General features: G+C 39.4%; 1 protein-coding gene across 3 annotated transcripts in view; it reads right to left on the minus strand.

Annotated features, from left to right (window-relative positions):
• Positions 1 to 2190: 2190 nt before the first annotated feature.
• Positions 2191 to 26114, minus strand: part of pam (peptidylglycine alpha-amidating monooxygenase) — a 53338-nt gene continuing 29414 nt past the window's right edge. For all 3 annotated transcript variants that reach the window (XM_087843966.1, XM_087843967.1, XM_087843965.1), the window contains exons 15-25: positions 24989 to 25118; positions 24288 to 24404; positions 24087 to 24159; positions 23649 to 23859; positions 23063 to 23266; positions 22514 to 22629; positions 14118 to 14214; positions 13841 to 13891; positions 5781 to 6020; positions 5504 to 5563; positions 2191 to 4801 (exon numbers count right to left, since the gene is read on the minus strand). In XM_087843966.1, coding sequence (XP_087700092.1) covers positions 4623 to 4801; positions 5504 to 5563; positions 5781 to 6020; positions 13841 to 13891; positions 14118 to 14214; positions 22514 to 22629; positions 23063 to 23266; positions 23649 to 23859; positions 24087 to 24159; positions 24288 to 24404; positions 24989 to 25118 — 1478 coding nt within the window. In that variant the 3' untranslated portion in view covers positions 2191 to 4622. The remainder of the gene's footprint in view (positions 4802 to 5503; positions 5564 to 5780; positions 6021 to 13840; positions 13892 to 14117; positions 14215 to 22513; positions 22630 to 23062; positions 23267 to 23648; positions 23860 to 24086; positions 24160 to 24287; positions 24405 to 24988; positions 25119 to 26114) is intronic.

A 26114-nucleotide genomic window follows, 5' to 3' on the forward strand; every position in this document is an offset into this window, starting at 1 on the left:
TTACCTGGTTGGAAAAAAGAGAAGTTCAGCAGCAGCTCACCCGACGCCACCACAAACTGACGCTGACTCATTTAGATCTTCATCCACGTTACCACTTTAATCTGCAATATAATAATAAAGTGTCACTGCTGCTGCTGTCTGGACAGTAATCAAATATAAGACATACTGCGCTTTCATTAAGGTCACTGAATACCACGCTAATAACACAACAATAACAGAGAGAACTGGTCCTAGCTGGCAGCTTTATGAACTGCGCGGAATTTGAACTGTTGACATTTCTCCTTAGATGTACAAAGAAAAGTAAATGATCAAGGACAAAGTATGACAAAGTTCTCAAAGACAGCTAAAAAGACACGTATGACAACAGAGAGATCCAGTATACCTACACAGAGACATAATTTTCACAACGAAGACAGAATGGTTAATAGAACACGTCAGTGACAAAACAACGTCACAATAATACACACTTAAATGATTATTTTATTTATTTTGTACTGTAAAAATTAATATTTTGTCGAGGGGGTGCAAACCTAGAATTAAATATATCATATTATTAATTCGTAAAGATAAAGGCGGCTTCTCTCACACAAGTCTCCGAGATTGCAACTTTGCTGCTCAACTCAAAATAGTTATACAATGGTGACATGATACTTGTGAGGCCCAATGGAAAAAAATATAGAATATGTGTGGGGTCATTCCAGTACAAGCCCTGATAGGAGATCAGAAACTGACAACAGCTTGTCAGAAAGAACTGAACCCCTTGGCATCTTTTACATTGCTTATTTGGTTTGAGCGAGTAAAAGAAATAAACCTAAGGAACCACATTTTCAGGTACTTAAGTAGGTGGCTTATGAATCTGAGTTTAAACCAAACCAAATGGATTTAAAATTTAAAAACTGGTCACATAAAGGGATTAATGTATATTGTGAAATTATGGATAAGATTGGCCTTCAAAGTTTTCAAATATTAAAAAAAATATATGAGCTAGGAAAAAGTGACTTTTTCAGATTCCTACAATTACAGCAATATTTGTCCTCAAAAGTGACTAAAGAAATTAATACACAACCTAATGAAATAATGAATCTGATTTTGCAAACATACTTTAAGGGATGTAAGTCAATAATCTCTAAACTCTACCAGAGTATATTAAAAAGTAGGGGAACATCAACAGATTATATTAAAAAAAGATGGGGGAAAGAGTTGTCCACTGTTATATCTTCTGAACAATGGGACAATATGTGTGAGACTGCTACTTCAACCTCATCTTCTGCCAACTGGCAAAAATTTAGTTGGAAAAACTTGGTATGATTTTTCATAACACCAAAACAACAAACAGGGGGAAATTCCTCATGCTGGGGGAGCTGTGGGAAACTGTTGCAAACTATACCAACATATTCTGGTCTTGTCGAAAACTCTCTAAATTTTGGGGAGATGTCAAAGATAGAATAGACTATAGGCTTTAAATCAAAACAACGGTCCGTCATAACATTTTATTTAGGAGACTTACCCGAAGAATTAATTAATTAATGTACTGACCCCACTGTTCTGGATGACTGGTTGAGCGTTGTTGAGGAGATTCATAAAATGGAAAAACTTACCTTTTGGTTAAGGTTGCAAGCTAATATTTATACCACAAGATGGTGTAATCTATCCGAAATGAGTATGGGTCTTTTTCTCTCTCCCCCTCCCTCACACACACCTTTTTTTTCCTTTCCTGTTTGCGCCTACTCACAGCTATATAAACTTCTGCAGGCCTCTCCTAGGCTGCTCATACATCTGTATATATGTTGTCAATTCATGAAAATAATGTCATGTTCTCATTGCCAGAACTGCTTTGTAGGGAAAAAGCTGTGTTTTTCAGTCAACTGCTTGTTTTTTTTGTTTGTTTGTTGTTTTCCTTTTCTGTTATAAAAATATTTTAAACCTTTATATTAAAAACTAAGTAATAAAAACATTTTATATTCTGTTTTGTCTTGTTGTTTGTTTTTTAATGGAAGAACTGTGCAGACTGCTTAAAGCTGCTTGAGAGTTTGAAGAGTGCAAGATATTTGTCATATCCTAAAGGTTTTCCAAATGTAGTCACTAATTGTGCAAACGCAGTAGTCATTCAGTTTGCATCTCAGTATCTCTTGTATCAGTTTGAACCACATAACAAGTGTTCTGATCCCACAACAACCATGATTTCCACAATGCTTTGCAAACACTTTATTACACAAATAACAGTTACTGAAAATAGTACTCTTGCAGCAAAACCAGTGTGTCACAACTAATATTACAGCATTCACATGTAAAACATGGCACCGTGTTAGGAAATCATTTAAACATTATGATATATTGAGGATAAATACAAAAAGAAGTGGTGCAGACTACATAAAAAAGGAAAAAAGAGTAACTGTAACTAAACCTCAGAATCCTGAACAAACTTGAATATTTTGAATAAACAAAAGTCTTCTTCCACTATCTTTGAGCTTCCAGTATGTGCATGAAGTGTGTTCAGTGAATTTTCCTTAATTAATTAATTAATTAATACACATTAATTTGGACTTCACTTGTTCCGCACTGCTGCCATCAGACTGAATATGTCTTTATTGATTTTTACATATAAATGCTTTTATTGATTAAGTCAGAACACCCAGTTGGTTTAGGCTGCTGGGTAGGACAAGACAAAACAAAACCATATATATTTTGTGTATATATATTTATAAGCTGGGTTTAGCGTTATGAAGCTTGAGAAGTGGTTCTTCTAAAGCAGGGGTAGGGAACTCCAGGCCTCGAGAGGCCTGCAGGTTTTAGATGTGTCCTTGATCCAACACAGCTGATTTAAATAGCTAAATTACCTCCTCAACATTTCTTGAAGTTCTCCATAGGCCTGGTAATGACCTAATCATTTGAGTCAGGTGTCGTGACCCAGGGTGAGATCTAAAACCTGCAGGACACCGGCTCTCGAGGACTAACGTTCCCTACCCCTGTTCTAAAGAATGATTAGTGCACAGAGATTCAGGCATATATGAATTTATACACTATAAAATTTTCTGAAGGGAAATAAAATCACTATGATACAAGCTCTACTGGCAGCAATTTTCATCCCATGAATGGTATGTGTTGTTATGGCACGTGATTAAAACAAAAGGCAAGACAGATGCAAAGAGGCACAGAATCACGTGTAAAAAAAAAACTGATCCAACTTAAGATTAAGTGAAAAATTGAAATGATAATGAAACGGTGTAAAATCATTGCGTTTAAGGGTAGAAGTAACCATATTAGGTCATGGTGACAATAACAGTGTTTGCGCCGCCCCCTACATTTCCTTTTCAATGCAACAAGCACAATGACCAGCAAAAGTGGCAGTAAGTAGGTTACCATATAGATAACACAATAACTGAAACTGCAAACAAGATCAGATGTTTTAAATTTGGGAAACTTTCCCAGAGAAAGCAATCTTTTATGAACAAGTAATTTATTAAGGGATATTATCAAATCATAATATAGTGACCAACAGATTGAATAAACTGATTAGAGAGGCTGGCTGTGTGATTGGCTGCAAACTGGACACATTTGAAGCATTGGTGGACAGGTTGTCACCATTGTCCATTATGGATAATCCTGACCAGCTACTCTAACAAACAGATTTAGCTCTGCTGCTACAAAAACAGATATAGGAAATCTTTTATATGCCATCTCTCTATAGAGGGAGATGGCATATAAAAGCTACCATACATTATTATAATTATAGTTAGTCATTTCAGTGGCTGTAAAAAAAAAGAATTTCCCAAATACAGGATTAAATTTTTTTTTCTCATCAAATCTCATATGCAGTGGGTTTCACCACACAAGCAATTTTTATTCAAGTGAGTGTGATATTTAAATGCATCCTGTGTAGTCTCTGTCTGGTCTTGCATATTATTACAAACACTTCATCAACTGTTGTTGTGATTTGGTGCTGTATAAATAAAACTGAAAAAAATGAATTGACAATATTTCTCTATTTCACAATTCAAATCACACAATATCACATGAAATGCCACTTTTGCTAAAAACTTGACAAACAGAAAAATGACAGAATTCATCAGAGTATTTTTTCGCCATGAACAGCAAGAATATAGCTGACGAGGAAGCCAAGTCCATAATGACTAGAGTGAGAGCTACATTATGGTGCAGGACAGTTGGAGGCTGATTAGTCACCATCAAGATGAATCCTTTGTTAATAAAACAAAGGGAATGCATGTTAAAAAAAACACTGACTTTGAAGGCGGACAGCAATCCAACATCAGCCTTTAACAGCTAAAGGGGAAATGATCTCATTCTTTTAACAGATTTGCATTGTTATTTTAAGGCCAAAACCAACTCCAGATTTTTCAAAATATTGTTAATAATCTCAGTAAAAGCAGGTTTGATTTGGGGAAATGAAATGAGTGACACTGTGACATGAGTAGATTATGCCAGAAAAGGCTGTATGAATACCATAGCTGAATTAAATAAATAACTTATCAAAATATGTTTCACATACAATAACACACACACACACATTGGCAGCTGGTACAACAGTTACACATGTGATGAATAACTACATCAGCGATTTTAGCAGAAGGTTGGTGGAAGGTTTGCAGTTGGCCCCAGAACATCTAAGAGGAGGACTGAGGCGGCGGCAGAGCAGAGTACTCCTCATTTTCAGAGTCGCTGCTGTCCTCATCATTTCTCTCTTGGTCACTGCCTTCAGTACTCAGCTGGTCAAAGCCCTGACGACTATAACCCTTATGGGATGGAAAGAAGTTTCCCAGATTCAGACTGCCCACTGCTTTACCTAGTAAAGGTTAAATACCAGAGAGGAGGAAATGAAGATGTCAATATGACGATAAAAATCTACAGATTTAAGAGAAATAATTCTCAACTTAGAATGATGGCTTCAGTTTACACACTGGCAGTGCATTATATTGAGGATATTCATTCATCCCTGTGTAAAGCTATGGTCAATAAGATGATGACATAAGAGAGGATCTATTTTCATTTTCTGAAATGTTTTCTAGCCTGGTCATGCCTTCAACAGACACTAATGAAGATGAATGAACACTGCTTTAGACATAATGTGGTAAAGGAAGGGGCAGAAGGGGGTTAAATGTTAAAAGTTTTTATATATGACTGACATTTTACAATATTTTTCCTTAATAATGGTTTAGTATCAAAACATTTTTTTAAAGAAGACAAAAGAGAAGAAAGAAGGAAGAGTGATAACCTAAATTTGTGTTGGTTACAAGTAAACGGGTCTTAGCTAAAACAAAATCAATAAATGATCTTCTCTCATAGCCTGTTGGTACTGCAGAACTGTTGTTTTTTTGTGACAGCTGAACTTTACAGTATGAGCATACTACTGGAAATCCAGCTGAATATATTCGGTAGTTAGTATATCTGACAAATGAAAAAAATACATGAAGTATCTTAAACCTTATATTAAATAAAAACGAAGTCTGGTATTTATTAAATATTTAATGTAAAGTAAACAACATACCCCTTATTTTTCCCAAAATGCCTCTCACTGAGCTGGGTTCAGCTTTGACCTCACGTTGATCTGCAAATGTTCAACAGTATTACCTTTAATGTTCACTGACTGTTAAGATGACCAAAGACAAGAGAGGAAACAGAGCAGAACAATGTGCACTGACTATAGCAAGAAGACAGTGCAGTCAACAGTAGTTAAAATGGCCTAATTTCTATCTCATTTGTTGTTCAATATTAAAAACGAATGGATTTTCTGCACAGACTCCCATGGGTGTTTTCATACATACTTTTTTTCCTCCAGGAAATGAAGACTCCTATGGAGATCACAACAACCAGAGGAATGAGCAGCAGGGTGGTGATGATGACTGGGAGTACACGCTCTCCTTTGTTAAGCTTAGCTGGACTCTTCCTCTCTTTGTCTGCCTCTAACTGTGGTTGAGTTTTTTGGACCACAGTTTGCTTCTCTTGGATGGCTGCGGTCTTTGATGTGTCTTGCTTTACCTTAGTTTGGACAACGGCGTCCATTTCTATAGTGAGAGACATATTCTAGTTATCAGTGTTCCTTTTACACCAGTTCTGTAAAGCCTCAAAGATCCCAGCAACCACAACTGATAAGTGTGTGGCTGTAGCTCAGGAGGTAGAGCAGGTCACCTACTGATCAGAAGGTTGGTGGTTCAATCCCAAGCTCCTCCAGTCTGCATGCCAAGTATCCTTGGGCAAGATACTAACCCCAAGTTGCTCTCCGATGCATCCATCGGAGTGTGAATGTGGTTAGACAGCACTCAGTTTGGAGACAGTGCTTGTGAGAATGGGTGTAATTGGGTAAATGTGAGAGAGTAGAAAAGCACTATATAAGAATCAGTCCAATAACAAAGGTGTTTTTATCACAGGCAACTGTGACGTTACTTCCTTTGTGATGCCAGCTGAAGCAAACCTTTGATTCCTAGGTCTAGGCTGCTGGGGGCTTCCGATGACGAGTGTTTCTTATTCACTCATTTGTTTCACTCACAATGTGCTTACTGTTAGGAATAAAATGATTAAGTAAAGCTGTTTTTGTGATTTTTATATACATTTTGCGAATTGTGACCATTAAGAGTTGGCACTCCATGTAATAATGGTCAAAAACATCAGTTCAGCGCTATGATTGAATTGAATATTGAGAGGCGTTTATACACCACATTTAATCCTTAGTTATTATTCATCTCTGGCTTTCTTCACACAGCTTTTTTTTGTTCCTCCTCATTCTTCCTCTCACCACCAACCGATCGCGGCAGATGGCTGCCTCTCCTCTTTAAAAAAAAAGGGAGTTTTTCCTTTCCACTATTGCCAAAGTGCTTGCTCAAAGCGGGTCATCTGATTGCTGGGGTTTTCTCAGTAGGATACAATAATCTATTAACTGGTCTGTCTGATCATTATATGATTTTAACTGTTAGGAAATTGACTAAAAAACAACTGCAGTATTTTAGTACAAACAACCCTGGCCATGTAAAGACGTTTAATCCCAAGTCTGAAATTGTAAAACTTGAACAGGGGTTTGCAAATTGCAATTGGGATCATCTTATAAAAATAGATGATTAAATTTACTAAATTAGCTTTTTTAAAGCAAGCAGATGATTGGTTTGAGTCGTATCTTCTTCAAAAGAGAGCAGAGTGTGAGGGTTGATAAAGGAAAGTCATCCATGTTGGAAAATAGAATGGGTATTCCTCAAGGATCTGTTCCTGGCCCATTGCTGTTTAGTTTGTTTATAAATGATTTGCCTGCCAGTTGTCCAAAAGCAGTGTTGGGACTAACGCGTTATTAACTACATCATTATTGTGGTAATGAGCACGGTAACTAGTTATTATGCCAAAATCAGGAACGCGTTAGTCGTTACTGGGATTTAGATAGGGTCATTGTTCATTACTTTGTGTGGTGGCTATGCGGAGCTTCCACAGATTCAGTAACATTAGCAAGTGGTGGAGGCCAGCAGGTGGATGAGGGAAAGGGGACGCAGGAGGAGCAGAGACCTGAGGCGGCCGACGGGCCGAGTGTGAACTGAACTTCAGGTAAGAAGTTATGACCTGCAGTCTCTCTGGGATATAAACCAAGTTTAGGTGGAGTTTATTTTCGTTATGCTGACTTTTTCCGTACTGCGTACTAGCTAGCATGACGGAGTTTCTATACAGCTTATTTTGTTCATAAGGTTAATTATTAGAGTTGCCAACCGTCCCGTAAAAAACAGAATCGTCTCGTATTCAGAGAAAATATCACACGTTTCGTTTTGAGGTGAAAAGGAGCACAGTTTGTCCCGTACTTCAGCTACAATAAAAAAGACACAAAGCTGGAGCTGCACAGCTGCCTCTTCTTCTCTCATTCTCTCCTCCTTCCTCTCCTGTTTCTACTTCAGTCACGAAACTGATCAATGATCAGCTGATCGGCTTTTCTCTCTTGTTTGTTTATCTCCCACTTTGCGCCAGAAAGAGGAAACCAGCTGATGTCGCGTTAAACAACAGCAGCACATTTAAGCTTGATCAGCTGTTGTTAGAATTTATTTAATATTAATTTCTAGTATCAGCTGATGTTTGCTGGAGCCACAGCTGTAAAAGCTGCTGGTCATGATGTCGGTTTGGATATGTGGTGAGAGGGAGACATGAAGATGAAGCCAGGAGATGTCCTTACTGAATCATCAGAGCTGAACAGGTGATGGAGAAACAGGTTTACCTTTTAGGTGACATGAATGAGTTGAAGGTAAGTTATGAACTGTTTCTGAGAGACAAATAACACCAGGATCCTTTTTTTACGTAGCTGACAGCTGGTAACTGTGCAGGGGCGGCTCTAGCAAAGTTTTGCCAGGGGGGCCAGGTAGGGCATTAACAAGGAGAGGGGGGCACAAGGAAATACTTTTCTTTCTTATTCTCATTTAAAATATCTAGCTTTTAAAAAATAATTATCTGAATCTTACAACAAACGATTGATGGATTGATGCATATATACCATCAAAACAGTGTACACCACTGTCACAACAGCGTTTGTTTTCATTCAAAGGCTTTATGATTTTTGCTATAATGGCGGGCCGGTCTCTAGTCAAAATGGGCCGATTTTTTGTCCCAGTGCAGCCCTGTATGCAGCTCATCTGCAGTCTGGTGTTGCCTACATCTAGGAAGATGTAGGCAATTTCCGAGTTCTGAGTACAATCGAAAGCACCACGACTGCAGTTTTTGTGTTGGATGTAAAAAGCGCACATGACGCTGTGACGTAGGCTAGAATCATGGCAGCAGTCAATGATGGTCCAGCCATGGGATTTCTCTCCTGGAAATATGTACATTATTTTTTCCTTTCTATTGGTAGGTGGCACAGTGCGCTTGTGACAAGTAAGCAAGCTAGAAGACTGGCAATCTTGCTGGGTATCCAGTTAGGGAAGCAACACATTAACAAGAGAATTCTGGGTAAAACCAAAGTTACTTTCCCTAGTAGCTAGTTACTTTGAAAGTAACGAGTAACTTGAAGTAACTGAGTTACTTTTGATAGAAGTAACTAGTAATGTAACTAAGTTACTCATTTATAGTAACTTACCCAACACTGTCCAAAAGCTAGCTGCTAGCTTTATGCAGATAATGCAGATATACCAGCTAAATCACCTTGTGAGGGAGCAGACACTTTAACGGCACATCTGAATGATGTCCAACAATGGCTGGAACATAATCATCTTGTATTGAATTTTTAAAAAACAGTTTCTATCTGTTTTTCTATTAGGAAACAAAGTTTATCTGATGATTTTAAAATCAAGTTAAGGAATGAAGAAATAAAAAAGGCTAAAGATTTTAAGGTTTTAGGAATAATTTTAGATTCACATTCTAAATTTTATAAGCATGTAAAGAAGATTTCAAAGACGGTTAAGGCTAATCTGAATTGTTTTAAGTTAATTCGGCATTATATACCTACTTCAGCAGCTCAGTTATTTATGTATTCTATTGTATTATCCCATTTTTCATATTATATGACAGTTTGGACCAAGCAGCACCATCTACAATTCAGTGTGATATCCTTATATAATCAATCTTTAAAAATAATGTATAAATAATCTGTTTGGTGGCATCATTGTCACATTTTAAAGAAATATAATCTACTTAGTTTTAAGAGTTTTAATCATTTGTGTTTTCTTAAATAAATTTTTTAATGTATAAATAGGCTGGCCCCAGAGTGTCTTAATAGATACACACAAAGACAAGATAGTAATTGTATTACTAGGAGCATGGTGAACAGCAACTGCAAGATATCATATTGCAGATCTAAATTTGTTCATTCAGCATTTTCAATAGAGGCTTGCCATCTGTGGAACACACTTCCAACCAGTGATGGGAATAATGGTGTTACAAGTAACGGCGTTACTTTTTTCAGTAACGAGTAATCTAACTAATTACTATTCCTATCGTTACAACGCCGTTACAGTTACTAACAAGAAAATGCAGTCCGTTACTATTTTTCAACAAACAGACGATTGAAGCTGTGTTCAGCTTACCACATCTTATATCAGTTGCACGGAAGTAGCTGACTTTGTAAGTAATCTGGACGCGTGCACTCCCACGGACGGTAATCACGATCACTGTCTAGCACAACAGCTGGAGCTCAGGGGGCAAAACAATCGCATGAGTGCTGTTGTTTGACTGAGGAAGAATAAAGTAGTCGTGGTAAGCCAATCACATGACCACTTAAAGACAAAGCAAGAAGATGATATATACCAGTTTTTAAATTGTGTTGATAGGCCACGAGTCATGATAAACAATATATACGCGGCGTTTTTTCCTCAATAGTTTCGTCACGTTTACTGTCTAAGGACAGCGCTAGCAAGCACTCTCTGCTTATGACAAAACAAAAACCAAAAAAACAGGGGAAGTTTTAGGAGTGACGGAGAGAGAGAGAGAGAGAGAGAAAGACAGCAGAAAAAGAGAGAGAGCGAGTTTTATTTGTGATGTTTAGCATGTTTGGAGTGTGTAGTTAATGTGTTGTCTTGTGTAGTTAGTGTGTTGTCTTGTGTGTGTAGTGTTGTGGATAGTTTTGTGTTGTGTGTCAGAACAATGAGGCGACTGCTGTCTCCAGGTAGAAAAAGGGGTGATACACCTGCTGCTGTTAGACCTGCACCTGCGATGTTCTCCTTTATGTGGACAGAAATTATTTTTTTGGGAGTGGCACAAATAATTTGTGTGGCATCTTATTGAATGCAGAACAGCTGATTGTTCTGTAAATAGTTTGAAATGGTTATTTAAAAAATCAAGGTGAAAGGTAAATGGATGCAAATAACTTTGTTGTTTGCAAAACTTGTGCATAGGATTTTAAAATTGACAATTTATATTTGCATTTAAGGTCATGAAATATGATTCAATAAACATGTTCATGGTTGTTAGAGTAAAAATATAACCTTTTCTACTCTGATTTTATGTTTTTTGTCTGATTTTAGATCAATTGTGTTAATACAGTATGTCAAAATGAAAACATAGCTGTAAATTCAGACATGTGAGGTTGTGCTGACAAGGATGATACCAAACAAGGCAAAGTAAATAGTTTTTAAAGGTAAAATGTGGTTCAAAATGGCCAATTATACCCTGGACCCCAGAGGGTTAAACGTTTTTTTTTTTTTAAAGTAACACAATAGTAATTAATTACTTTTAGAATATTGTAACTAAGTTACTAACTCAGTTACTTTTTTGAAGAAGTAACTAGTAACTATAATTAATTACTTTTTCAAAGTGACTTGCCCAACACTGCTTCCAACTACTTAATGATTTTTGTTATTGTTTTTGTTGTTTTTTCATTTATTGTCTATTAATTGTAGTTGTATTTATGATGTATTTTGGTTTTATGAAAATATATGTTTTATTGTAAAATGTATTTATTGTGATTGTAAGACCAACAAGGGACAATGGTTGTTACTAGGATAGCAATAGCTATAAACTTATGTGTGTTACATCAGTTTCATGTTTTGTACTTGGACTATGTTAAACTGCACAGTCCCTTTTAAATAAATAAAACAATAAAAGCCACAAATACTAATCTGATCTGGTGTGATATAAATAGAATTGAACTGGATTGAAAAATTCCTTGATTCCTTAAAAAAATACTTGCCATATATATAAATATTTCAGGTCTAAAAAATGGTATATAGCTGTTGAAAGAAAGAGGGGCATCCTAGTTAATGGAAAACGCAAGACATAGGTGAATAGGGATGGGTATCGAAAACCGGTTCTTGTTGAGAACCGGTTCCCAGTGTTTCAATTCCTTGGAATTGTTTGCCATTTTTGCAAACGATTCCCTTATCGATTCCAGTCGCCCCGAATGACGTCACCACGTTGCGGAGCGTCATTTACCTGGCAGGAAACACGGCGCCTAAGCGGCTCAAACGCTCAAAAGTTTGGTTTTGCTTTACGAGAACGGATGACAACAGGGCAACTTGCAATACTTGCAAAGTAGATATTTCATTTAAGGGAGGAAACACTACAAATATACAAAAGCATTTGCTCACAAAACACACGATGACCTTAAATGAATGTCGTGTTTTTAATTCTGCTCCGGACTCGTGAATCTCAACCCAGCAGCAGCGGTAACGTTTGCACGTCCTCTCCCGTTAATGCGGCAGGTAAATAATCAACTAACAGTGCATATTATGTTAGCGCGATCTGCCTTATTACAAAACCTGCCATTACTGTGCATTTAGGTGACCATGATGAGAGAGACAGAGTCTGGCTCAGATGCTGGCAGTTCTCACTGCAGTCTACCGGTAGCGTCTCCTTTCAGGCCAGGATAGACGAAAGTCACCGAGCAGTGACTAAGTTTGTGGTCAAAGGTTTGCACCCATTTGCCACAACAGATGATTTTCGGTAAGTGAATGTGTTTAATTGTAGGCAGGGACATTACTGGTTATACTTGTGTAATTGCTACAGAATAATTGATGTTATACTTTGTTATTGCTACAGAAGAATATTTATTTTATTATTTTACATTTACAATTTTTTTTTCCTGGGGACCCTGTGACACCCCATTGAAGAGCCGTAGGCTGTGGATCTCTTAAGATCTCACTGTTGGGTTTGTAAGGCCATGTTACTCCTAAATTTCTATCTTGTTCAAAGAGAAGATATAAAACAAAGTTCTAAGCTATTAGACCTTAGTGTTCTCCTTTTTTAAAAAGAATTGATAAAGAATCTAATCGTTAAACAGAATCGAAAATGGAATCGGAATCGTGAAAATCTTATCAATACCCATCCCTATAGGTGAAGGAAAGCAATTTCACAGTTTTTCTGTGATTGCCTTGTAGCCTTCCCTGAAAATTTCACTATTTGGAATTCTTAAACTTCCTTTCTTGTAAGTGTGATGGATATCACCTTAACACTGTTTCAGAATGTCCAAAAGCAGTCATGTCATGCTGTGGAATTCTTCAAAGGTTGTAGCAATGGTACATGGTGACCTTAATCTGACGTTAATATTCAAAAATATCCCATATAGGCAATGAATTTTGTATTATATGCGATTATAGGCAGCATGGTGGCATGGCGGTTAGCACTGTTGCTGCACAGCAAGAATGTCCTGAGTTCAACTCTTTCTGTGTGAAGTTTGCATGTTCTCCCCGTGTTTGTATGGGGAGCGTGAATGGTTGTCTCTTTCTGTGTGTTAGACCTGCGACAGACTGGCGACCTGTCCAGGGTATACCCCGCCTCTCGCCCTATGACAGCTGGGATAGGCTCCAGCGCCCCCCGCGACCCTAAAAAGGATAAGCGGAAGCGAATGGATGGATGGATGAATAAATGGGATTATATACCTTAGAAGACATTACCCTTTGCGCTAAGGCATGGCAAATGGATTGGTTCGTATATAGTGCTTTTCTACTCTGAGCTCCACTCAAAGAGAGAGCAACCTGGGGTTAATATCTTGCCAAAGGATATTTGGCATGCAGACTGGAGCAGACTAGGATTGAACCACCAACCTTCAGGTTAGTCGGTGACCTGCTCTACCGCCTGAGCTTACAGCCACCCCCCTTAAGTGCCATCTATACACTATGATTGTGATATGTAAGCGAGTGATATGATTCACTCGTTGCACATTGCTTGCATTGGTTGCTAGTACACATTCCAGTTTCCTATGCCAACAGTGTCAGTCAACATTTTCCTTTGATCTCATTAGGTCTCAATTCAAGTGGTTGCCTCAAAGTTAGGAAACTTTTAATTTGAAACCTTTTTCTTTTCAAATCACTATTTATTCCATCAGGCATCACTAGAAGTCACATCTTAAATGTCTGTGACTCACTGTTATGAATAGCTGCCTGCCCCTTATGGATTCAAAGATTATGTACCTGCTGCCTCCAGGTATCCAATTACTGACCTTCAAGTTCTTGAACTTCAATTCCAGCTTTCTTGACAGAATGATGCAACTCTTGAAAATAAAAGGTAATAATTAAAACAAAAAAATCATTGATGTATACAACCTAGTACTACTGTTCATCTGCAAAGCCAACAAAGAAGCAACCATAATTCAAGTCTTATAAGTCTGAAATAAATTAATCAATCAAAATTGGACTTAATACCCAAACACACTGTATGATAGATTTTGCTAGAACAATTAAAAGTTGGCAGAATTATTTTGATGAAGATAAACTTACTCTCTGCTGTAAACTTGTAGACGGATTTGCTGCTGGCATCCCCAACAAAAACACTGCCATCCCTAGTTTCAGCTATATCGTGAGGCATTTTGAACTCCTGCAATTGAAAGAGAAATACAAGTCACTTAAATTCTAGACAACATAATGACGCACCATTACACTTCTTAGTATAGTACATTACTGTGTGGTTCAGAATGTACGCAATACTTTGGACATTGGGATGACGGAAACTCAAGAGTTTTTTATTGCAGAAAAAGCATTAACTTAAAGTCTTATCATGGTAATAGAAGCTGAACTGAATCTGCTCATTTCCAGGTTTTCTTCAACAAACTCACTCTTGTTCACTCTTTCAATGATATTGTGGCCCCGGGGCATTGTTGGAGGCAGAGTGGTTCAAGGTTAGGTGTGTTCACGGGGATGTTATCTGTAGTATCCTACAGTGCCATTGCTTATTAAATTTAAGGGCAAAATGCATAGAGTGAAGGCTGCAGTTAGTTCGCACCTATTGCATTTCCTGATTCCGAGAACTGGCCTGGGTTTAATAACCTGTTGGGCCATTATGTGACAATAAGACCATGACGGTGTAGTGTCTGCACTGTCATGGTCCTGGGTCATTTGACCCAGTGTTTTGAGTTTTCTTGTGTTTTGATTTTGTATTGTTATTTATGTTTAGCTCCACTTGATTAGTCTTGAGTTTATTCTGTAGTGTCTACGTTGTTTTGTTTAGCTTTTTGATTATAGATTGCCTCTTGTGTCTTTGTCCTTTATGTCTCTCTCTGTGTGTCAGTCTTTGTATATTTTGTCTGAGTTCTTGTGTCTGGTTTCCCTTCCCTTCTCATGTTTAATTCTATCATCCCCCTGCTTGTGATGTTTATCAATGTTTCCCCAGTCTGTCATGTCTCTCTCGTCTCCTCTCACACTCCCTCGTGCTCTTTCGTGTTCCCTTGCTTCCTCTCGTCTGCCTCTCCTCCACTCCCGTGTCATGTTCCTCAGTTTCCTGTTTTGTCATGCAGGCCTTACATTTCCCTGTGGTGTCATGTTAATTCTTGTCAGCTGTGTCCCCCGTGTGTTCTCACTTTTCTCATTATCCTTCTGTGTATTTTCTGTGGCTTGCAAAAGTATTCGGCCCCTTTGAACTTTTCCACATTACAGCCACAAACACAAATCAATTTTATTGGAATTCCACATGAAAGACCAATACAAAGTGGTGTACATGTGAGAAGTGGAACGAAAATCATACATGATTCCAAACATTTTTTACACATAAATAACTGCAAAGTGGGGTGTGAGTAATTATTCAGCCCCCTTTGGTCTGAGTGCAGTCAGTTGCCCATAGACATTGCCTGATGAGTGCTAATGACTAAATAGAGTGCACCTGTGTGTAATGTAATATCAGTACAAATACAGCTGCTCTGTGACGGCCTCAGAGGTTGTCTAAGAGAATATTGGGAGCAACAACACCATGAAGTCCAAAGAACACACAGGTCAGGGATAAAGTTATTGAGAAATTTAAAGCAGCCTTAGGCTACAAAAAGATTTTCCAAGCCTTGAACATCACACTGAGCACTGTTTAAGTGATCACTCAGAAACGGAAGGAGTATGGCACAACTGTAAACCTACCAAGACAAGGCCGTCCACCTAAACTCACAGGCCAAACAAGGAGAGCGCTGATCAGAAATGCAGCCAAGAGGCCCATGGTGACTCTGGACGAGCTGCAGAGATCTACAGCTCAGGTGGGGGAATCTGTCCATAGGACAACTATTAGTCCTGCACTGCACAAAATTGGCCTTTATGGAAGAGTGGCAAGAAGAAAGCCATTGTTAACAGAAAGCCATAAGAAGTCCCGTTTGCAGTTTGCCACAAGCCAAGTGGGGGACACAGCAAACATGTGGGAGAAGGTCAGATGAGACAAAAATGGAACTTTTTGGCCAAAATGCAAAACGCCATGTGTGGTGGAAAACTAACACTGCACATCACTCTGAACACACCATCCCCACTGTCAAATATGGTGTGGCAGCATCATGCTCTGTGGGTGCTTCTCTTCAGCAGGGGCAGGGAAGCTGGTCAGAGTTGATGGGAAGATGGATGGAGCCAAATACAGGGCAATCTTGGAAGAAAACCTCTTGGAGTCTGCAAAAGACTTGAGACTGGGGTGGAGGTTCACCTTCCAGCAGGACAACGACCCTAAACATAAAGCCAGGGCAACAATGGAATGGTTTAAAACAAAACATATCCATGTGTTAGAATGGCCCAGTCAAAGTCCAGATCTAAATCCAATCGAGAATCTGTGGCAAGATCTGAAAACTGCTGTTCACAAACGCTGTCCATCTAATCTGACTGAGCTGGAGCTGTTTAGCAAAGAAGAATGAGCAAGGATTTCAGTCTCTAGATGTGCAAAGCTGGTAGACACATACCCTAAAAGACTGGCAGCTGTAATTGCAGCAAAAGGTGGTTGTACAAAGTATTGACTGAGGGGGCTGAATAATTACGCACACCCCACTTTTCAGTTATTTATTTGTAAAAAATGTTTGGAATCATGTATGATTTTCGTTCCACTTCTCACGTGTACACCACTTTGTATTGGTCTTTCACGTGGAATTTCAATAAAATTGATTCATGTTTGTGGCTGTAATGTGACAAAATGTGGAAAAGTTCAAGGGGGCCGAATACTTTTGCAAGCCACAAATGCAGAGTTGTCCGAAACCAACTCCGGGGAAGAGTAGGATGATTCACCCCACGGAAGATTTTCCACTAGAGCAGGCTTGTGACGACACCCTACACCTGAGCCTTTGACCAAGGGATTGAAATTGATGGTAACTTTGTGCGCCCTGAAGCCATGTAGACACATGCTTTGTATTAAATAATTTCTCGAGTAAGTCGTGACACTCGCATATGGGTAATGACAAAACTTGGGGGTGAATAATGTCCTGATTTTATTGGCCAGGCATCCAGGTGAATTTGTGCCGGTGGTGTGCATCCTACCTGGAGCGTCAGATAGTTAAAAATCCCGCCATTCCAAAACCCCCTTTGCTCTCGTTACTATTGATGGAGGTCAATGTTCGAGTGTACTTGCATGGACCTCATTGGGCCATTTCACTGGAGTGCATGCGGCTATGGCTTTGTATTAGTTCTGATGAATTATGCAACACAATGTCTTGAGGCCGTGCAGTTGCTCTTTCAGGTAATCTCCTGAGTCGGTATCCCGAAAGAGATATTGACTGAACAGGGCACACAGGGCACATGTCTCGCACACTAAAGGAGCTGTAGGAATTACAGGGCATTAAATCTGTTTGGACCAGTGCCTACCACCTTCAGACTCACAGGTTGGTGGAGCGGCTGAATAAAATTTCCTTCCAAAAGGTTGGAGAAGCAGTAATATCGTCATGTAGTGCTAAGATCCTGTGGGACTTCCAGATACAGACGGACAAAATGGTGGTGGCTAACCAACCGGACATAGTGGTGGTAGACATACAGAAGAAGATGGCCATAGTGATAGATGTAGCAGTTCCCAATGAAAGCAACATCAGAAAGAAGGAACACGAGAAGCTCAAGAAAATACCAAAGGCTCAGAGAAGAGCTCAAGAAAATGTGGAGGGTGAAGGTAACAGTGGTCCCAGTGGTAATCGGAGCACTAGGTGCAGTGACTCCCAAACTAGGCGAGTGGCTACAGATCTGGCGTTTCGAACTATTTTGGTTTTCATGTGACGTATGACCCTGAAGGTAAGCGCATCATGGACAAAAGTAAAACAGTATGTTGGATGTGCCACGCAATGCTCAATTACATGGGTGGGAACTAGTGTGTTAGCGCAGTTAGCTCGTTAACGTGTTGGCCGTCCAGCCCCACACACGGGGCAATCCGCAGTAGCTCGTTAACGGAGATTTGCCGTGTTGTGGCGTTAACCTCATTTCAGATTAACGCTGACAGCACTAGTGGGAACACAACGAATATGACTGCACATTTACGCCGACATCATCCTAGTGCAAAGACAAGTGGAAGCAGACAAAAACAACAAGCAAGCTAACAGCCGTTAGCACATGATTCTTCTTATGGGGACCTGATATGTTTAATATGCTGCTGAGAATATAGCCCAGAAGAAGCGTATAGTATAGCTTTTATTTTGGAAAGAGCCATTTCTCTGTAATAAACTCTCTTTTCCAAAGATGAGTGATTCCTCAATCAGATACAGGGCTCGCAAAATCGCTAGCCCGACGTCCCGGGGCTAGCGATTTTTCCAGTCGGGCTGCCCTGCCCTGCCCGTCGGCCTATCATAGGAAGGAAAAATATATGTCAATGCTTTTGCATTCTTTCGGAAATGTAGCTGGGTAATTATGTCATTGGCATCGGTGAGCCACTGTCAATATGTGACATATTGAAATCGCGTTTGAATTTGCGCTTGTTTTTTGCTTTCACTTTGCAATCGCGCAAACTGTGTATAGAGAGCGACAGCACTGATTGGTGAGTGATGATAATTTGCGCACCAATTCCTCTGACATCGTCTTATCAATTGTTAGCTTACTATGCAAACATGACAAGTGAAATCTCCGCAGCAAGCTTAAACATGTGAGAGGTTGATCGCTCAGCGCGTTATGTGAGTGCGTGTGTAAAAGCAGCAGGATATATATTTTAGTTCTGCTGAGCCAAATAAGACAGGTCAAGGTGAAGAAGTGACAGCAAAAGAAAAGCTTACCACAAAACGGAAAAGTTATGACAAATCAGACTATAAGGCAAAAAGAAAGTGCAGCTTTATGGTTTCATGGACAAAAGAAATAACCAGGGCTGCACATAAGTGGTCCGCAGGTGCGCATTCGCTGTCAAAATAAAAAATGCGCACAAGATAAGAAGTTGCAACGCGTGTTTGCATACATAAGATTTTCTGGAGGAGGACAGACATTTGTTTAGAACTCTTAAAGATGTCGAAGAAGCTCCTTTAAGCAATTACTTTGGTGTTCCTCCACCTCCAAAGAAATGTTAGAAGGAGTCCGAACCACAAAAGAAGCACGTATTCTCAGAAAAGTGCTTCAAACAAATGATGAACGCACAGAGATGTGGTGCAGAATGTGCCGTGAAAATTTAATAAATGACAAATTAATAAAAGGGCATGAACATTTTTTTTTGTATAGAAAAAATATCAAACCGTGACACCAAAGTATCGAACCGAACCGAGAATTTTGTGTATCGTTGCACCCCTTATATATATATATATATATATATATATATATATATATATATATATATATATATATATATATATATATATATATATATATATATATGCGCAGCTGGATAGCGTAGTGGTTAGACTACTACTTGGCAGATAGCCAAGAAAGGGTCTCCAGTATGAAGAGTTGGACAGGACCAGGGCCCGACATGGTTCACGCCTACTGGCTAAAGAAGCTGACTGCACTCCACGAGTGTCTGGCAGCACAAATGAACCAGCTGCTAGTTAACGAGGGACACCCGGAATGGCTAACCGAAGGTCGGAGGGTCCTGATCCCCAAGGACCCCAAGAAGGGACCGGTCCCCTCCAACTACCGACCAATAACCTGCCTCAGTACTACATGGAAGCTCCTGTCAGGCATCATATCGGCTAAGATGAACAGGCACATGGGTCAATACATGAGCGGGACACAGAAAGGAATTGGCAAGAATAGGTACAAAACACCAGCTACTGGTAGACAGAACAGTCAGCCGAGACTGCAAGACCAGACTGACCAACCTGTGCACTGCCTGGATTGATTACAAGAAGGCCTATGACTCAATGCCCCACAGCTGGATACTGGAATGCCTAGAATTGTACAAGATCAATGGGACCCTAAGAGCCTTCATCAGGAACTCAATGGGGATGTGGCGTACAACACTAGAGGCCAACTCCAAGCCCATAGCACAAGTCACCATCAAGTGCGGGATCTACCAAGGAGATGCTCTGTCCCCACTGCTGTTCTGCATAGGCCTGAACCCCCTCAGTGAGATCATTAACAAGACTGGCTACGGATACCGACTACGGAACGGAGCAGTTGTCAGCCACCTCCTGTACATGGATGACATCAAGCTGTATGCCAAGAGTGAACGAGACATCGATTCACTGATCCACACTACCAGGCTATACAGCAATGACATTGGAATGTCGTTCGGGCTGGAGAAGTGTAGTCGGATGGTAACAAAGAGAGGGAAGGTAGTCAGAACTGAAGGGATTGAACTACCAGAAGGCAACATTGCAGACATAGAGGACAGTTACAAGTACCTGGGGATCCCGCAGGCGAATGGGAACCATGAAGAGGCCGCTAGGAAAGCTGCAACCACCAAGTACCTGCAGAGGGTCAGGCAAGTCCTGAGGAGTCAGTTGAACGGTAAGAACAAGAATCGGGCCATCAACACGTACGCCCTGCCCGTGATCAGGTACCCTGCTGGGGTAATAGGCTGGCCAAAGGAGGAGATAGAAGCCACTGACATAAAGACAAGAAAGCTCCTTACCATGCATGGAGGGTTTCACCCCAAGTCCAGCACCCTGAGGCTGTACGCTAAGCGGAAGGAAGGGGGCCGGGGACTGGTGAGTGTCAGCACCACAGTCCAGGATGAGACAACGAACATCCAAGAATACATCACGAAGATGGCCCCAACTGACAGCGTGCTCAGTGAATACCTCAGGCAGCAGAAACCCAAGAAAGAGGAGGGAGACGAGGAACCATCATGGAAGGACAGGCCCCTGCACGGTATGTACCACCGGCAGATAGACGAGGTGGCTGATATCCAGAAATCCTACCAGTGGCTGGACAAAGCTGGACTGAAAGATAGCACAGAGGCACTAATCATGGCAGCACAAGAACAAGCTCTGAGTACAAGATCCATAGAGGCTGGGGTCTATCACACCAGGCAAGACCCCAGGTGCAGGCTGTGTAAAGATGCCCCAGAGATAATCCAGCACATAGCAGCAGGTTGCAAGATGCTAGCAGGCAAGGCATACATGGAACGCCATAACCAAGTGGCCGACATAGTGTACAGGAACATCTGTGCCGAGTATAACCTGGAAGTCCCGAGGTCAAAATGGGAAATGCCCCCAAGGGTGGTGGAGAATGACCGAGCTAAGATGCTGTGGGACTTCCAGATACAGACGGACAAAATGGTGGTGGCTAACCAACCGGACATAGTGGTGGTAGACAAACAGAAGAAGACGGCCGTAGTGATCGATGTAGCGGTTCAGAATGATCGCAATATCAGGAAGAAGGAACACGAGAAGCTGGAGAAATACCAAGGGCTCAGAGAAGAGCTCGAGAGGATGTGGAGAGTGAAGGTAATGGTGGTCTCCGTGGTAATCGGAGCACTAGGTGCGGTGACTCCCAAGCTAGACGAGTGGCTCCAGCAGATCCCGGGAATAACATCGGAGATCTCTGTCCAGAAGAGTGCAGTCCTGGGAACAGCTAAGATACTGACCCTCAAGCTCCCAGGCCTCTGGTAGAGGACCCGAGCTTGAAGGATAAACCGCCCGCAGGGGCGTGCTGGGTGTTTTTTGTATATATATATATATATATATATATATATATATATATATATATATATATATGGTTAAGGAAAGTGCTAATGAAAGTTATACAATAAAGTGCCATATGAATGTGCATCTATAGCCAAAACAGTATGCATGCAGAAGAATTCAAGACCTCTGGCAAAAATATATGACACAAGAACCTGATACCAGAAGAGATTGATCATTGTCAGTTTTTTCGTACACAAACTCAGTACACTATATTTTTAAATGAGTACCGATGGAAACTGTTGCTACTTTCATTAAGGTTTTATATTTAGATAGATAATCAACACCACAACCATACAGATATAGAAACAGCAAAGAACAAAATCAAAAGGACAAGCTGCAAGTAAAAAAAAACAAGACTTATGTATAAGAATTATAATCTTATAAAAAAAAGGGCTGAAACATCTGGTATAGTATTTATAAACATAGGGCCTAAACTGAATCTACGTGAAATGCAGTTAAGTAAAATAATATTAGCAAACTGTAGTTAAGTATTTTCTGAAGAAAAAAAATCATACTTATGAAAATATGTTTCACTCCTTTTTGCAGCGGCCTTCTTGATGTCAGATCTGTAGCATGATGTCTTGATAGCTCAAAATGCACTAAAATGTTTTTAGACAATGTTCAATCACTTTGACCACTCACCATATTTGCCTTCCAGCAACTGCCTACACTTCCCACAAAAACATAAATCAAGTTGAAGGAATACTTGGGAGAGAAGAACCAGAGGCACAGGTACAAGGGGACATAGAAGTACTTCCACAGAGATCTTAAAATAGCAGACGCAGGCAGGCTTTTGATTTCAATAGACCTGTTATTAGAACATTTTGGGGGGGGAGAACCTTTGATTGTATTAAAAAGTGTTTTTACCTTTTTGTTAGGGCTAAAGGTGTCCAAAATATCCTTGGTTGAATAATCTATAACAAAACCTCTAATTGGAACTGGACGAGATAGCGATTCCCCATTTACTGCAAAAATCAAGCCATCTTCACACAGAAGAAAGACACACACACACACACACACACGCACACACACACACACACACACACAAATTGTTAAGCATGTATACATGTAAAGCAGAAAGAGAGTTGTTGAGTAATAAAATAAATAAAAAGAACTCTTAAAATGAATGCATTTTGGATATTAGTTCCGAGTACGCATAAAGCTTGTAAACACTGGATCTACATGTTTTTGCTAGAGGATGTCATTGTGACCTAACACAACAAAGGATGAACATTGATTAACATTAAAAAAAATATTGAGGACACCACTTAGACTGAAAAGTAAAAAAAAAACTGCAGAAGATATACACAAAAATATATTTTACAATAGCTTATTGCAGTAAGCAGCAAGAAAACAAGCTTAAGAGGAAACAATACGACTACTGACTTCTACTGAGTATTCAGTTAGTAAACTTACCCCCAGTAGGGCTGTAGGAGATAGCAAACACTTCCCCTCCAAATTCATCTTTTTTAATTTCCTTGACAAACTCTCCAGTTTCTGCTATAAAGCACTGGATGCGTCCATTCTCTCTATCTGCCACACAAATTTCCTTTTTATCAGGAAGTAACACCAGGCTGTGGGGAATATGAAAAGGTATTCGCCTTCTCCTGTCTGATGAGCCTATAGTCCAAAAGATAAGACAAGGTTAAAATAATGTAAATTGTGTCTGGAGACACTATGGTAGCAGTAATCTCTTAACCTTCTGGATCTATTTGTGTTAGTTTCATAAATCAAGAAACAGCGAGGTTTGCAAATACAGCTTTGCATTTAAAATTGATACATGTACACTCCACAGCTAACACAAGTATAAGTAATTATAATCTCCACAAAAACTTGTGTGGCAGAATAATAAAGAAATTATATTTTATGAGATGTTAATGTCACCTTAGTGTCTAATACTTCTTACTACACATATGGTTTAAGCATTGTAGCAAATAGGCTAATATCCAAGCTTTGCTGTGTGTGTGTGTGTGTGTGTGTGTGTGTGTGGCTGGTGAGATACCTGCACCCCACTCAGACAGGTATTTGCCATCAGCAGAGAACTTTATTATCCTGGCATTACAGTAACCATCAGAGACAAAGATGTTCCCACTTTCAGTGTCAACTGCCACATCAGTGGGCTGGCAGAAATGGTTGTTGTCACTCCCTGGTATAAAGGCCTCTCCTAATGCCATCAAGGTTTTGTCTTTGCCATCACTGCTAACTTTTAACACCTGATGAGTATACAAAGTGAAGCATCTTAAACTTTCCCTTTTGCATTTGTGGTCATTTAAACTAAGTTAATTGATACAACATCCGCTTTAAATACGTAATCCTCAAACCTTATTCTTATAGGTAATATACAATTTCAAAATGTCTCCATCTTTTAATTTATTGGCAAATATGAAGTGCAATCTATACATACTCATTGAGAATGCACCTTACAAAAACAGCAGCTTACCTGATGAAGAGCCACATCAGTCACCCAGTAATTATTCTCTTTGTCTGTTGTTATTCCATGAGGCAAAAAAAACCTGCAACATCAGAGAAATGCTTCATTATAAGACAATTATGACTGTGTTTGAGATGCCTGGTTGTCGGCGCTCTAATTCACACACAAAAAAACAATAACAAAAAAACACTAAAGCTCTGTATCACTTACATGTTTCTGCCAGAAGCCTTCAAGATACTGCCCTTGGATGGATCCACAACTAAAATGACAGACTGCTGAATTGGTCCTAGGGACCTCTGCTGGTATTTTGCCTGATTGTTAAAAGAGCTGGAAAACAAAAAACAAACAAAGAAAAAAACCATGAATGTCTTTTTGCATTTTTATAAAAACAATGTGTGGTGATTTTTCTAGACGTTAAATGCAACAAAAAGTATTTTCATTTAATAAGTAAATTGTCATCCACGTCACATTATACAAAAAAGTGATTAGAGCTGACTTCTATTATGCACTTTTTTTTGTGTTATCTCATACTTATCCTTTCATCCTACAATCTACTGGTAAAATCACTTTTTCAGCTTCCTTTCCTCCTATTCTTCATTTCTTAGACATGACTGGTAACTGGCATCCTATTAGACTAAAAAAGGTTGCTGTCTGAGGAGGCACTAAATGCTTTTCTTAACTATAATAGTAATTTTTTGAACCATCAAGACTAAAACTTATTTGGATTTTTTGTTATACAATTAATAAAAATTGAACTGCTAATACAAGATCTGTGTTCTTTGCCAGTAAGGTGAAGGCATTACATTAGACTGAGAGTACACAACATTACTGAGAGGGGTTTTTTGGTGTTCTTTTGGTTGAAAAAGCTGTTTAAGAGAAGAATGGTTATAACTTAAGTAAAACAAACTTACTCTGCTCCCCAGTGGTGGTCACCTCTGTGAAAAATGACCAAGTTAGAATCTGAGTCAAGAGCAAGTCCTGACACCTGTCCTAGCTGAAGTGAACTCTGTGGCCAAGCTGAAACTTGCTCAAAATGGTAGTCTATAACAAAGACACACACACAAGTTAAGGTATGCTCAACACAGTGTCAAAAAGTGGTACCTGGTATCTGATGATAATAAATAAATGTACACAGTGTGGTAAAGTGCACATACAATATATCAGTAACAAAACTAGTGCTCTGTATTTGCAGACTGGATACAAATCAGTGATTATTCTGGGCTATGACACTCAAGAATTAAATTGGGACCACGGCAAGATTGGATTTCAGCTAGTGATTTATGTTTCAACCGTCAATGATAATTTAGAGCTTTGTGTAATCATTGGAAGAAAAGCGCACATGTTTGCATTACCTAATTAGCTGCATCTCATTCCCAGTATCTAGTTGGTATGACTTGTTTTATTCATGCTTCACAATCATTTTCAGTTGCAGTTATTTATGATTCAGTGGTACTACCCTAGTAGTACCACTGAATCATAAATGGCAGACAGAGATGGCAGACAGAGATGGCAAGTAAAGTAGAAATCCTTCGTTACTTTACTTAAGTAGAATTTTCATTTGAACTTGAGTAGTTTTTTTCCAGATGTTTTACTTTTACTTTTTAAATGTTCTTAAAATTTCTGATTTCATGTTTTTAAATTAGATATTGGGTTTGTACACATGACATTATGTTTTTTCATATTGTGAAATGTGATGCTAAACAAACTGAGGTAGACTAACTGTGTTATTTGCTGTACTGTGATGGCTTTAAAGTAAATAACACTGTTGAATTGCACAGAGGACATCCAGTAAAATATTAGTATAAGCAGTAAATCAGCCAACAACTTGCAAAACATCAGCTGACATCTGGTTGAATTCAGGTGTGTAAATCTACAAAGAGCAGCAGGTCAGCTGATCACAGCCTGTACACTAAGAAAATCCACTGGAGCTCTCAATAAAAATTCTTCTGAGTTGTGATTTTTTTTCCCCATAATGAGCCATTACAACTGATTTCAGGATTCCCCCACCTAAATCCTACTTTAACCCCTGACCGTACT

Source organism: Neolamprologus brichardi, chromosome 7 (genome assembly GCF_056152115.1).
Source record: "Neolamprologus brichardi isolate AB-2024 chromosome 7, ASM5615211v1, whole genome shotgun sequence".
NCBI classification, from domain to species: Eukaryota; Metazoa; Chordata; class Actinopteri; order Cichliformes; family Cichlidae; genus Neolamprologus; species Neolamprologus brichardi.